Genomic DNA, 12,978 nt, shown 5'->3' on the forward strand with positions numbered 1-12,978 from the left:
AGAATCGAAAATGGAATCGTGAAAATCTTATCAATACCCAATCCCTACCCACCGTGGTCTTCTGCTGCTGTTGAGATGCTCTTCTGCATACCTTGGTCATAATGATTGGTTATTGTACTTCCTGTTGCTTTCCTATTAGCTGAATGTAGTCTGGCTATTCTCCTCTAACCTCTGGCATCAACATGCTGTTTTTACCCAGAGAACTACCAAACACTGGATATTTTCTAATTTTTCAGACCATTCCCTGTAAACTCTAGAAACATCTATGTTTTTGAAATACTCAGACCAACAACCATGCCACATTCAAAGTCACTTAACTCGACTTTCTTCCTTATTCTGATGCTCAGTTTGAACTTTAGCAGGTCGTCTTGATCATGTCTACATATCTAAATGCACTGAGTTGTTGCGTTACTTATTAGATTAGATATTTGCATTAATTAGCAATTGAACAGGTGTACCTAACAAAGTGGCCAGGGACTGTAGTTAAGAACTTAGGTGCTAAAGAGTCAGAAAGTTCCTCCAGGAGTTGGTGGAGATCAAAACGGAGCAAAAACAAAACTGAATATTCAAAGGTTTACTAACAATAGCAATAAAGTCTTAGTCTCCAAACGTAATATATTTTAACTAGATGGAAAAGCTGGCCATTGTTCTCTGGGGTTACATCTTAATTAGTCCTGTTTGTATGCAAAACATGCATGCTGGTGACAGTGAAAAATCTATACATCTGCCAGTTCTCACAATTAAAATAAATGTGTTTGTTAAGGCTGAGTGCAGATGGAAATAATCTCCACAGAAGCACAGAGTTGGCAGATTGAGCTGCGAAGCTACTAATCAATCACAAAATACTTTTGGCTTGAGCCACTAATATTGGGTCTGAGCCATGTCACCAAAAATAAAAATGTTAATTGTCTCTGTATTCTGGTTAACAGGCTGCCTTCTTTACATTCTGCCAACTAAGCGCTTCCCGACAGCCTGAATTAAATATTTAATAAAGGTTCAGCTGTGGCTGCTCGTTGCTTTTCAGCACTGCTATAATGTCACGTCCCTCCAAAGTGCAGCATTCACAGGCTTTAATGCCAGGTAAACACATCAATCATAAAAATAGTTTACATCCAGCCAGTTTATGATGCAAGCAGCTCGAGTTATGAATGTGGGCTTGGAGGTTCACACTGGTCAGTTATTGTACTGTGCATTAGAAGAATTTCCCTCAAGGCAGGTATTTTTTTCCTCATAAAGGGACAATAAATAACGTTTTGACTGACCCGGAGCTCAAAATGACTCTAATACGTCTGCAGAGGTTTGATGGCACTGTTGATCAATACTAATAATTCAGCTATTACTTCACCAGGTGCTGATGTGTGTGGTGTTCAAAACTTACTTTGTAGACTTTTGTTTTTAGAAAATGGCGCTGCCTTTTTAAAACATTTTTAACAAGCACGAAAGTACAAAATAACAGAAAAAGACTGTATTCTTCAGCCAAAGAGGAATAATTTCAACTGGATGTTTGCTCCAGCAACAAAAGAGATAGTACACTCTGTTGTATTAATCCAGCCTTACAATTTCTGTTGTGTTTTTCTTCCTCGAATAAACCCATTTCCACGCAGAGGAGGTATCAATAAGGCAACTCTCTCTGCTCAAACCCTGGAGGTTGTATACAGAAGTGATAGGGAGCTCATGAAAAACTAGATTATGTCCAGTCGTTGTTCCCTCTGGGTAGAATTACTGTGGACCTTGTTATAGTTTGGTTATAGAGGGCATTTTGAACTGCCAGGCTTGGCATTCAATTACACAGCCGTGTAATCTATGGCTCTCTCCGCCTTTCGCTCTCATATACAAGTAAACATCCATGTGCATACGGAGGCTATGACATGCACTGAGATCAGCATTTCTGTTTATTCCAGTACATGTAAGTGTCCTCGAGGGCCTGATAGCAGATACATTTGCAACTAACAGGCCATCTGTGCAATGAACATGGTGTATCTGTACATCCAAACACTTATATAAGGACTTGTTTTCACAGTATGTTGCGAAATCTGCTGAAAGTTGGCGACATGCACCGATTTTTCTTCTCAAAAACTCGCTCAAATATTCCCCTACTTTGTGCATCTATTGGCAATGCTTTTAAATTTAGATAATGTACATTTAAGTAATGTACTTGGCATCCTTGCTAGAAAAACGTCCAAAGAGAAAATGGATAGATGGTATGAGCTTCACATCTAAGTGTAAATATTGTTTTCTGTTTTTCTTTCTAGCGGTAAACTAATTCTGAAGTATGCCCGATTAAGTACTTGCAAATTCTTTTTAAAGCTCACTGTGAAGCACAACAGCGTTGAAAGAAACCCTTTAAGCTTTAGTAACACTGAGAAGCAGAATCTGTAAATATCTACGCATTTCTGAGAGACTGAAGAAAAGAAAGCCTTCAGGTTCACTTTAAGAGTTTTTAACAACCAATACTTGGAGATGCAGAACTGAAAAAGTCTTGAACTTCCACTGTTTTTTACTTCAGACAACTTTTTAGGAGGTTTACACTCCAGTATCTCCGATCATACTTCTCATCTTTCTTGTGTCCAAGGAACCAGACTTGAGCAATAGTTCTCCAGACTTTCTGAAGGTCTTTCAAAGTGTTTCTTTAGACATTGGCTTCTTTTTCACTCACTGTCAGTCCAGAACGTGTTCCCAACCATTTTAAAAGGAATGGCTTTGTCTGTTAAGCCACTTAACTCTGACCTATAAGTTATTCAAGCATAAAAAGACTCCTAACTCAATGGATGAACCAGTTTTGTTTTTGTATGTAACAGCCACCTTAGTGAAGAGCCTATTTTACTTTTTTAACTTTGTTATTAGCAGCCTGTCACAAAAACACTTTTTTCCCCCAATTTCTTAAGTACAATCTATGAAAAATACCAAAGATAACTGTACTAGTATGGTATTTTTGCACCAGGTGATTCCCAAAGAGATATTAAGTAAAAACTTGGTCATACCAAATTCCGACTTTCAAGCTCGTTGGAATTCTACACATTTTGGTTTTGCTTTATACACTGAAAAAAATATGTTGTTGGATTTACTTAATTCAATGGTGGACATTTGTTGCACACAGATGTTTTGCTTTGGCAGCAACTTAAACAATTGAGTTAAATTAACACAATTTATTCATGTTCAATAAACCTGTGCAATTTGTGTTGATAAAATGTGACTTAAACATGTTTTGATGAAGTAATTTGAGCTCTTGAAATATTTTAATCCTTCACAATTTTCTCACTTTATCCCAACACCATTCAATAACTTTTACCCAATACTACTTGGTCCCTTAAATACTACATGTTATCTTCAAATTACATTTTGCTATTATATTCTAGTATCAAATACACAATTTTCAAATGGAGGCCTTATAACAGATTATATTGTTCTCTTCCAAGATGGTTGCTGGCATCCACCAGTAACCTTTCAAAACAAAATGTCTAATTTCACTGCATTGACAGTAGGTAAAGAATTAAACTGACATTACTCCACTACTGAATCTATATAAACCAACAGTTAAATAATGTCAGTTCTTCCGTGTTCTCTGGAATCAATCACAGCAAAGAAATTAGACTCTTTCTTTTGAAAAATGTTGGGAAAGAACAAATCAAAACATTCTATTTAAGGCCTCTGACGTCAAGATTCAGTTAAACAACAATTATAACTAAACAATTTGAGGTAATGTTAGTTTCCATTAACATTAAATTAGGTTACTGAATTGGCAAACACCTTCCTATTAACATTACCCATTTTACCCCAATAACTAAAGAAATTAGCACTTGCAGGTCAAAACCTTTATTCAAGAGATGCAAAAATAACATTGATACAGTGACTGTCAAAAATTACGGCACTGATCATACTGTGACATCTTGGTTCAAAACAGCAAGCTTAGAAATATTCAACGTTCCTTACTTCAACTGAATGAAACTGAAAATACCATTTCACACGGCCCATATGGGATATTTAGACTGCATAACTGTTCATGCTACATCTCTTCACTAGTAAAAGAAAGAAAAAATACAAAGAGAAATTTAAAAATGCTGCCAAACAGACAGAGAACTTGTACAGAGCAAAAGGAAAAACAAACAACAACAACAACAAAAAAACGGCTCGTCCTCATGGCAGTTGCAGTGTATATAAAAATGAACCCTGCGATCTGTTCCTGGAATTGAGCTTCAAAAATGCAGCAGAACAAGTGTGAGATTTAAATGTCTTCTCACCTAGAGCTGGTCACCTCACATGCATAACAGTGAGCTTCGTTGCAGGAGCAGTTTTGTCTTAGTTGTGAGCTTTTCTTGAGAGCTGAGTTGCTTCCAACTCCATTACCACCCTTTGAATCACCTCAAAAGTGTAGCAGAGTTGTGATGGGTAACTCATATTGAAGGAATAAAAAAGGTCCAAACAGCATGGCTACTGCAAAGGTCACGTTATCCAGATCTTGAAGAACTACTATACCCTCGATGATGATGCCAACGTCAGAAAAGTCATTGCCTGGTGCATCCTCTGGAGACAGATGTTCATTGTGGTTTTCTCAATCTGTGCAGTGGCCTCAGTCAAGTCCTGGTTAAAAACAAAACATTTCTTTAAGATTCCTTTTTAAACTCATCTCTTTTGAATCTACCAGTTCTAATGTTAGAGTAATTTAAACCAATGCAAGCAACATAGTAAATAGCTATAGCCAAAGAGTGGCCTGCCATGCTGCCATTCATGGTCTAACAGAGTTTCTAAGAGAGGGTGAAAAACATAATTTCAAATGCTTTACATTAGTTTTTCTTAGAAAGACACTGGCCCATCAGAAATCCAGGTTTTGTCACTCAGAAGATGTTAGAATTTAGACTTTCAGCCCCACAATTTGGTTAGCTGTTGGTCTTTTTTTTTTTCAAACAAAAGCTAATGTAAATATTGGTGGGATTTTCCTTTGTTCACTAGAATGACAAATTTAAAGTTTTTTCACACTGATGTGACCCCTAATACAGGGGTGGGGCCTCAAGGGCCGGCGGCTGAGTTCACTACCAGGCCTCATGTGAACTTCAAATTATTAAAGAGGACTACTGGTCCTAACTGGTCCAATGAGGATCAAGTGGATAACTAAATGCATTTTTAAATGTTGCAAAGCCACAATCTACTCATAAAACACTCACCATGAACTCCTGCACCAAGATGTTGCAATTGTCTTTCACACAGATGTGGAGCACTTTGATGAGACTCCCTTTGAGCATTAATGTCATCCTAAAGTATTATAACAAAGAAAACAGAGATTTGTGAACTTTTCAGTAGCACAGAAGAAAATGATCCCAGACCAAAACTTAAACCAGTCAACATGCAACACCAGCATCTACAAAGCAATATCAAAAGTTCCTGTTTGACATCCACTTTATGGATATATAGTTTCCAGAACATTTATTTTTTTAAAAAGATCAATTTTTCTCAGTGGGCCAGTAAATGCATGACGAAAATTATGGCATCCTTTCGGTGGAATCAGTACTCACAGGTAATAGTTGACTGTTTCAATGGATGCAGCATAAAAATCTTTTACTGACCTAATGCAATACATATACACTTTGTAGTTAAAGAATTTTAAAGTTCTTACTGTCATCATGGCAGCTACATCCTTTAGCTTTGTGCCCTGTTCCCCCGATCACTTTGCAAACACTTTCAGCAGACTGTCAGAGAGAAACTCAGCTCCGTCAGAAACCTGTAAAGGCATGGTTGGGATGCACTGGAATGCTGCATTTCATCTGAAATGACATAAAATTATTTTGAAATAACAGCAGGCACTGTGCTTGGTTAATAATCAGTAATGTTTTGTTGAATAAAAACTGTGTTTCCAGATCTTATGGGATTAAAAAAATGTTTATTTCTGATTTGCAACCCAAGAACCCACAAGTTACAACCTCATTTTAGTTCAAGTGTGCATTAATGTGAGTCCAGTAATCACCTTTCTGACAATACATACAGGTATAAGTTAAACCTATGGCAGATTTTGGATTTCTCAGTTGTATTAATAGGGTGGTCTATTTGAGTATGCATGCACCTAATAATTATAAAAAACCTATTATAATTAAGTTACAGAAACCTTAAGCGAAACTAGAATATACTTTCTTACCATAACACCTTGAACCCACAATCCATCAGCTGACTCCTGGTGAAATGCAGAATAGATGTGGTCTCTCAATGTGCATCAACAAAAACAAAAACAAAAACAAAAGGACAGCAGGTGAGGGCAGGAGGGGTAGGGATGTAAGCTAGCATAATGCCGCTGATGATATTAGCTAAAGCTGTTCAATGTCCAAAATCTCACTAACACCACGGTGCAGTAAATACACAATGTAACTGAAGAGTCAGTTGACAAATCTATTCACACAGAAAACCAAATTATGTTATGAGTGCCTTGTAATTAGGTTTAATGTGATATTACGGCTCTTGTGCCAAAGATAAATTCAAATGAAAAAGCGCCAATTCTTTGATAACAGATAAAACAGCAAATAAGCTAACGGCTCTTTTTTAGCATGTTACATGGCGGCACTTTAGACGTTTAACTACATTTGGCTGAAATATGGTAAATATTAATTCAAAAAATCAAGACATACCAAAAAACGTAGAGTTGGCTGCTCGACTTGACTGAGATGGATGCATTTTTTAAACCACGATCCAAAGCCCGCGAGATGAAATCACGCGTGGTTTCACGAGATTTAACGTTGCTATCTTATTGACTTACTTCACCTGAACATGATATAAACAATTTAATACACCCTTTCTGCATATCATGTAGTTTTTACACTATATAGTTACATTTATCTTTAAAACATGAGGCAATTGTGTTAAATACATGCAAGATGCTTACATAAATCCAAGAGATGGCCAGTCCCTTTTTTTCAGTGTATGCTGTATTTACATGTATGTTTACACATGCTTCATTAAATCACTATTTCCCATTTTCCTTGCAAAATAGAAAGAAGTGGGGGTGGCTCAAGGCTTTTCCCAGTGCTGTAAATTAATCTGAATCTTTTTGACCCAAGAATTACTTTGACGTACTTTTATCTCATTATGTAAAACTCTGGCAATGTTTAATATGAGCGTCCACCATTGGAACAGTATACACAGCTGAAAACAAGAAAAAGAATAACAGGTCCCTGGTAAGAAAGCTAATTAATCCTCAGTGGTTTTCAGTGTAACTCAGCAAAAAGTTGCAAACCACTAATAATTAGCCGATGTAACTGTTGGCCATTACCGTTCACAGTTACAAGGGCCTGTGCTGTGCTGAATGGCCATCCATCTGTTCCAGCCTGAGTCAAGGCTCTGCAAACTGTGGTTTCTAAACGACATCCATCTGTTCCTACTCGCTGTCACATCGCCTGATTACAACCCAGCGTGCACTCTGATGAATCCAAGGAGCATGTCCTCGGGTTGCAGCTCAATCGTGTATTTAGTTCAGAATTGCTGGCAGCAGGTGTTTCTTGTGTACTGTGTATATGAGAGCTGTGTGCCTCTCACCATAGTGATAACTACAAATGGGCACCAGAAAGGAGCTTCCAAAAAGTACTGTGTCAGTTTAAAATGTTTTGTTTTCTCTCTTTTTCCATTTACATTGTGTTTTGAACCTGCTACAGATTCCTTGTTTAAACACAACCCTTTCCGCTGCATGTAAATCCAGGTCCTCCTTTTCTTTTCCTGTGTCGTTGTCTCCTGCTTCTCCCAGACGTCACACTCCTCTCCCTGTCACTTTAGGCTTCGGCTGTCAGATGAGAACCCTGGACAGTGGCATCGGCACCTTCCCTCTCCCCGATTCTGTCACCCGGGCCAGCGGTCGCCACATCCCTAAATCTGAATCCAGCCCCGAGGGGGTGACCGGTGGCTCCTCTGAGCTCGATCGGGAGCCTCCCTCTTCTCACCCTGACCCCTCACAACCTGATGTGAAAGTGCCTTCCCTTTCAAAACCCCACCCGCATGTCTCTATGAGCATGGGTCACTCCCTGTCTGACCCCACTGTGACCTGCAGCAACAACAACGCCCAGGACACCCAGAGCCGCCTGCCCAAATTAGCATCCTCAGGTAAAACAGGAATATTAACTGTAAACAAATGCCTCACAACATAGCCTTCTTTTTCCTGTTTGTAGACCCTTTATAGTATTGACCGGTCATTTTAAGTGGAATGGCAACCCATTGAGTCGAGTCCCCTATGGCATCGCAGACAAGTTGTACTCATTGGTGTAGAGTGAATCTGATTGACTGCAACATGATGGGAGTTTCATAGATTAGAAGCAGTTACTTACAAACCTTTGCTGAGAGCGATTGCAGTCAGCCAGAGCTGGTCTCTGATCGTTTGGAGACAGGTTGCCTTCCAATAAGCAACCTGTTTAATTGTCTTGTGATTGAAACTGTTTCCTTAGGAGTTGAAGGCACTGCACGATCAACCTCTGGGGAACCAGTTGGTTGCTGCTAACTACTTGCATTCGGTCACCAAATGCAAAAGAAAAAAATCAATGCAAACACTGGGCACCCACCAATTTTTCCTAAATGGAATGAGGTTGTAGTCCTGAATGGAAATCTGTGGACAATTTTTTTGAAACAGCAGAGATGGCGATTGCCCAAAGAGGCCAACTGTTTGCTTTGAAACAGTCAAAGTGGAGAATACACCCAGCTACTCGTGTTGTTACACTGACATGAGTGCATCGGTATTGGATTAAACACCTAACCAAAATATCAGCCAAGTAAATATGGCTGGCTAGTTTGTGAATCTCTTGGATGAATATTTGATTCCTAGTCAATCTGCCTTTCAGGCCAAATGAACAAATCCACTACAATGACAGCAGTTTCATTTCTGAAGAGTTTCCTTCAATGTTACAAGTGATGGTTGATGAGTTTCTGCAGTATATCTACCTGCAGTAACCCTAGCTTGTGCATTCGCTTGTATAAGCATTACATTTACAACTTGCAGTGCTTCTTAAATCAAAGCAAAGGTGCCAGCCTCATTTATATCTTACAGATAATAGATGTCTGGCTTTATTAATCTAATATATCACTGATACTCATCAGTGCTTTGTACTGTTAGTTTTTTACAGCACTTTTTTTCTTTAAATTAACTTGAAGGTCATCAGAGCTGCCAGGATGTGGCACCACAATAGAAAGAACAGTGCTTTTCATTGTGCTTTTCAGGCTATTCATGTTTTCCATCGAGGTCACAGTGGAAATAAATTTAAATCCATGCCTGTAAACGTTACCATTATCATGTTTGATGGACAAAAAGCCTAGGCTCGAAAGCCTCAGACAGCTTATTTACCTTTCAGGAAGTTAAGTGAAGTATTGAATGTCACTGTACTTTATGTTAATGCATTTTCCTCCTGACTGCTCAAGGGCTCCCGAGGAGCAGACAAGAGGAAGCCGTTTGGTTTATTAAACTCTGATTAAAAGAAGAACCTTATTTGTTCAGCTAATTCAGAGACTAATGCATCAACACTGACATCTGATACTCAGTTGAGATAGTAGAAAGCCATACACTCCCACTCCCCGAGGAAAACCAACAAATGCAATTAGATAGGCACATCACCGCAGCCATAGATCATAAAGCACCTTCTGCCTCGGCGTCGGCCATGATGCACGGCAGAACTGCGGAGGGTAGCATGCAATCAGATGGCTAATTAAAGCTACAATAACATGCAGGGATGAGCGCTCACACCCGGAGATTTATGCTTACAAGACATTAGGCGGCATCTCGTTCACCCCAGTGCTGCGGTGTCACTGCAGAGGCAGGAATCTGAGGCAAAACTACAAACATAAAGTGGCTCCTGTTGAGTCTTCCCTGTGAAACAAGTTGATTATGAAAGCCTTAACAGTAAGCTGTGCGTCTTTATCACAGGTTTTACCTCTTTGTCCTTTCCTTCATCATTATAAAAAATTCAAAAAAAGCAAAGGATACCTGAACAGACAGAACGTCTGTCACATTGTTTGTTTCGTAATGGGTGAGAGGAAGAAGGGGAAAGGACTTTTATGATCTCCATGCAGATTTCTCAGATGGAGACAGAACACGAGCCAAAAGCAGCCCGTTGTTGTAATGCAGCTGAAAGAGAGGTTTCTGAATGCGAGACAATTAAACTGGCGTCTGACAGCACTGGGTAGAGTGATAATAAGACGGCCCGACGTCATTTGGGGACGACAGCTGAAAGCTGTTCTGTTGGCTGCCAGGAGTTGTGGATGGAGCAGTCACAGGGTGGACGCTGTTAATGTTTCATTCAGATATGCGAATGGGAAATGGGTTTGTAGCCAGCTGGATAGGTTTCGACTGAATGGATGTACAAGATGTACTCATCCCGTGTTTCATCAGCCTGTCAGCTCAAGGAGAAATTACCACGAGAATTACAGTGGTCTTTCCCTGCTCCACTCCCACGTCTATCTGCCCTACGTCCAAATATGTTGCAGTTTGTAGTTTATAAGTAAAAGTCCTTTTCGATTGTCGCTCTGAAGTATTTGACTGTTCCTCAAATGACTGTCGTGGTAGACTTCTGACTTGCTAGCTTTACAGCTGTTTCTCCTGTTTGTGCGGTAGCATTTAGCTGGCTAACAAACCATTCCGCTTCTGTTTTGTCGCTGAACAGCCTCTAGTTGAATTATTACCACTTTTTGGCAGCAGTGGCACATTACACACTATCAGGCACATCGATTAGCACAGCAAATATATCAATTTTAAGAGAAAAAGTAGTTGCATAACCTATTTGATCACTTATAATTTAATGATTTTTCAAATACTCAAAAATCCTGCGTGTATCTAGTTGCCAGTGGATATTCCACGCTCTGTTTGCACAGGTAATCCACTTGGTCATATGTTAGTTCAGATCTTCTTGTAAAATTCAGTGGTCAGTGTTCGCCACATCACCTTCATCACCTTCATCCCCGTCTTATCATGTTTGTTATAAACCTCCTGCCTCATTTCTCTTTTATATCCCCCGATTTCTAGACGCAATCCAGACAAAGAGGTTGAGTTTTTGTGCCCCACGCAGCAACATCTCAGGTTCCACTGAGGACAAAGAGACAGAAGCAGAGAGGAAGATGAAATCCAAGGACCATGATATGCTGGGCGTAAGTCGTTTACATTACACTTAGTCTAAGTTGACATATTTGTGGTTCTTAAAGGGACTCGAGAGATACCCAGACACTGTCTCAAACTTTACACAGTTTCAAAGATGAAATTCTTTCATTAGCTGCAGAGTTGAAAATGGTCATTGCTTGTTTTTGAGGAATGAGGTAATAAAGTGGTGGCCACACACTAGCATTTTTCCCACTAATGTCACCAGGGAGGCTGTATACTTACCAACTGTTGAGGGTAACGTGTTGTGAAGGAGCTTCTTAGAAATATCTGTTTTTGTTGCAGTTAATTGCTTTTGAATTAAGCAGTTACAGTTTTTTAATGCGTTTCTTTAGCGCTGCTAAGCTAGTGAGATGGCAGAAAAGACAGCCTTTTCTTCATGGAAGTATTCACTTTATTTTGAATATATAGTTGAAAGGAGACAATAACTGCATCACAGTGAAATGCAGTGTGTGTGTGTTGAGAAAAATAATGATGGCCGTGCTGCAGCTACAGAGCATCAGTGCCTAGCTTTTAGGTCAGCTGAAACTGTCACTCCAAGGGGGATTAATTAGCTTGTTGCTGATTATGTGGTAGAGGAGAATACATTCAGATGTAGAAGTCCGGTAGGATATACTCCAATCTGACAACATAACCAACATGCACAAGCTAATTATTACCTTTATTTAACCAGTCCCATTGAGATCAAAGAAATCTGGCCAATATCTACAGCATGATGTGCAGTGTACAGATACTCACACAATCACTTCACTGGTTAAAGTGTGTTTAGAATCAGATGTTTCTGCAGTTAGTCCATGTCCAAGGTGCACAGGAAGAAAATTAAAAGAAAAAGAATAACCCAAAAGTACTGTAGACTTTGCTCTCCTCAGCAGGTAAGATCACACAGGCCCAGAGACTGGTCTGCAACCTCGTGGCAACCTCCAGTCATGAGTGAAAAATGCGTATTCTCCTCACTTACGTTTCAGAAGGCTTTTTATTTGACAGTTAATAGTCTCTGTTTCTGGTTTGTGTCACACTTTTCACAGTTTTACTACCATTTAGCAAGTAGTTGAGAAGTGCTTGCAGACTAGTTGGCAACTGTTGCAACCACTAGAGACCAAAGCAATTAAAAGGAGGTTACTCCCCAAGCACAGTAAACCTCTTTGCAACTAGTTTCACCTAGAAAGCAACTTCCAGCAGCCAATTGCCAACAAAGTTATTCTTGGTTGCCAGGGGGGTTGTTGACCAAACTCTAGACCTGTGTGACTGAGGTCTTATAGACCTGGGATTCAAATGGTGCTTTTCTAGGCTTACTGACCGCTCCGCTCCATTTATAGGGTTAGTATAGTTGCTAAGGGGACACTTTGACACTTTGGGATTGGGATCTATGGCTCCCAGCCGGTCTCCAGGCCTTTGTGACTCTGTAACATTACCGACTGTTTTATAATGTTGCAAATAACTTTTAAAAGTAAACTTTCTCAAAACTGTAGGTATCTACATATGAATAACTAAATTTGCTACTGAACTAAAAAAGAGAGAAGCTTAAACACCACTTTGCTTTGCAAAAAGTTAACTTAGTCATGAGGGCTATATTTAAAGTTTTTTCCTGGTATCTTCTCTGTGCAAAAACCAGACTGCATAATAGTGCTCGTATGGCTTTGAAGGCGCGTTATGTCTCTGTTTTAAAATGACTTTTTTGTTGTCCATGAATAGGAAAGAGCCTTGCGAGTGTGCACGTACTCAGGCAGCAGCAGCGACACTGAGACTGAACCCGAGGGGACGGGAAGCACTTTGGGCTCGCCGCAAAAGACCCTGATCAACAGAGCTAAGAGGAATGACTCAGGTGTGGTTGAAAGTTGTAGTCGCTGAATCTTTCATGAAGCTTCCTCAGTCTTTATCTT

General features: G+C 39.6%; 1 protein-coding gene and 1 long non-coding RNA gene across 10 annotated transcripts in view; one reads left to right on the forward strand and one right to left on the reverse strand.

Moving 5' to 3' along the window:
- LOC147301875 (nck-associated protein 5-like) overlaps positions 1–12,978 on the forward strand; it is a 188,662-nt gene that overhangs the window by 163,329 nt on the left and 12,355 nt on the right. For all 9 annotated transcript variants that reach the window (XM_086282914.1, XM_086282912.1, XM_086282913.1 and 6 more), the window contains 3 exons: positions 7,747–8,070; positions 10,970–11,091; positions 12,791–12,920. In XM_086282914.1, the coding sequence (XP_086139040.1) occupies positions 7,747–8,070; positions 10,970–11,091; positions 12,791–12,920 (576 nt within the window). The remainder of the gene's footprint in view (positions 1–7,746; positions 8,071–10,969; positions 11,092–12,790; positions 12,921–12,978) is intronic.
- On the reverse strand, positions 3,042–6,897 carry LOC147301876 (uncharacterized). The gene is made up of 4 exons (XR_015127154.1): positions 6,125–6,897; positions 5,609–5,756; positions 5,160–5,247; positions 3,042–4,578 (listed from the first exon to the last, which is right to left on the reverse strand). It is a non-coding gene; the product is annotated as an uncharacterized LOC147301876 (long non-coding RNA).

This window comes from Aulonocara sp. 'chitande type north' Nkhata Bay, linkage group LG23 (genome assembly GCF_057382095.1).
Source record: "Aulonocara sp. 'chitande type north' Nkhata Bay isolate Kocher_YH1m ecotype deep benthic linkage group LG23, A_spYH_male_GT1.1, whole genome shotgun sequence".
Classification (NCBI taxonomy): Eukaryota; Metazoa; Chordata; class Actinopteri; order Cichliformes; family Cichlidae; genus Aulonocara; species Aulonocara sp. 'chitande type north' Nkhata Bay.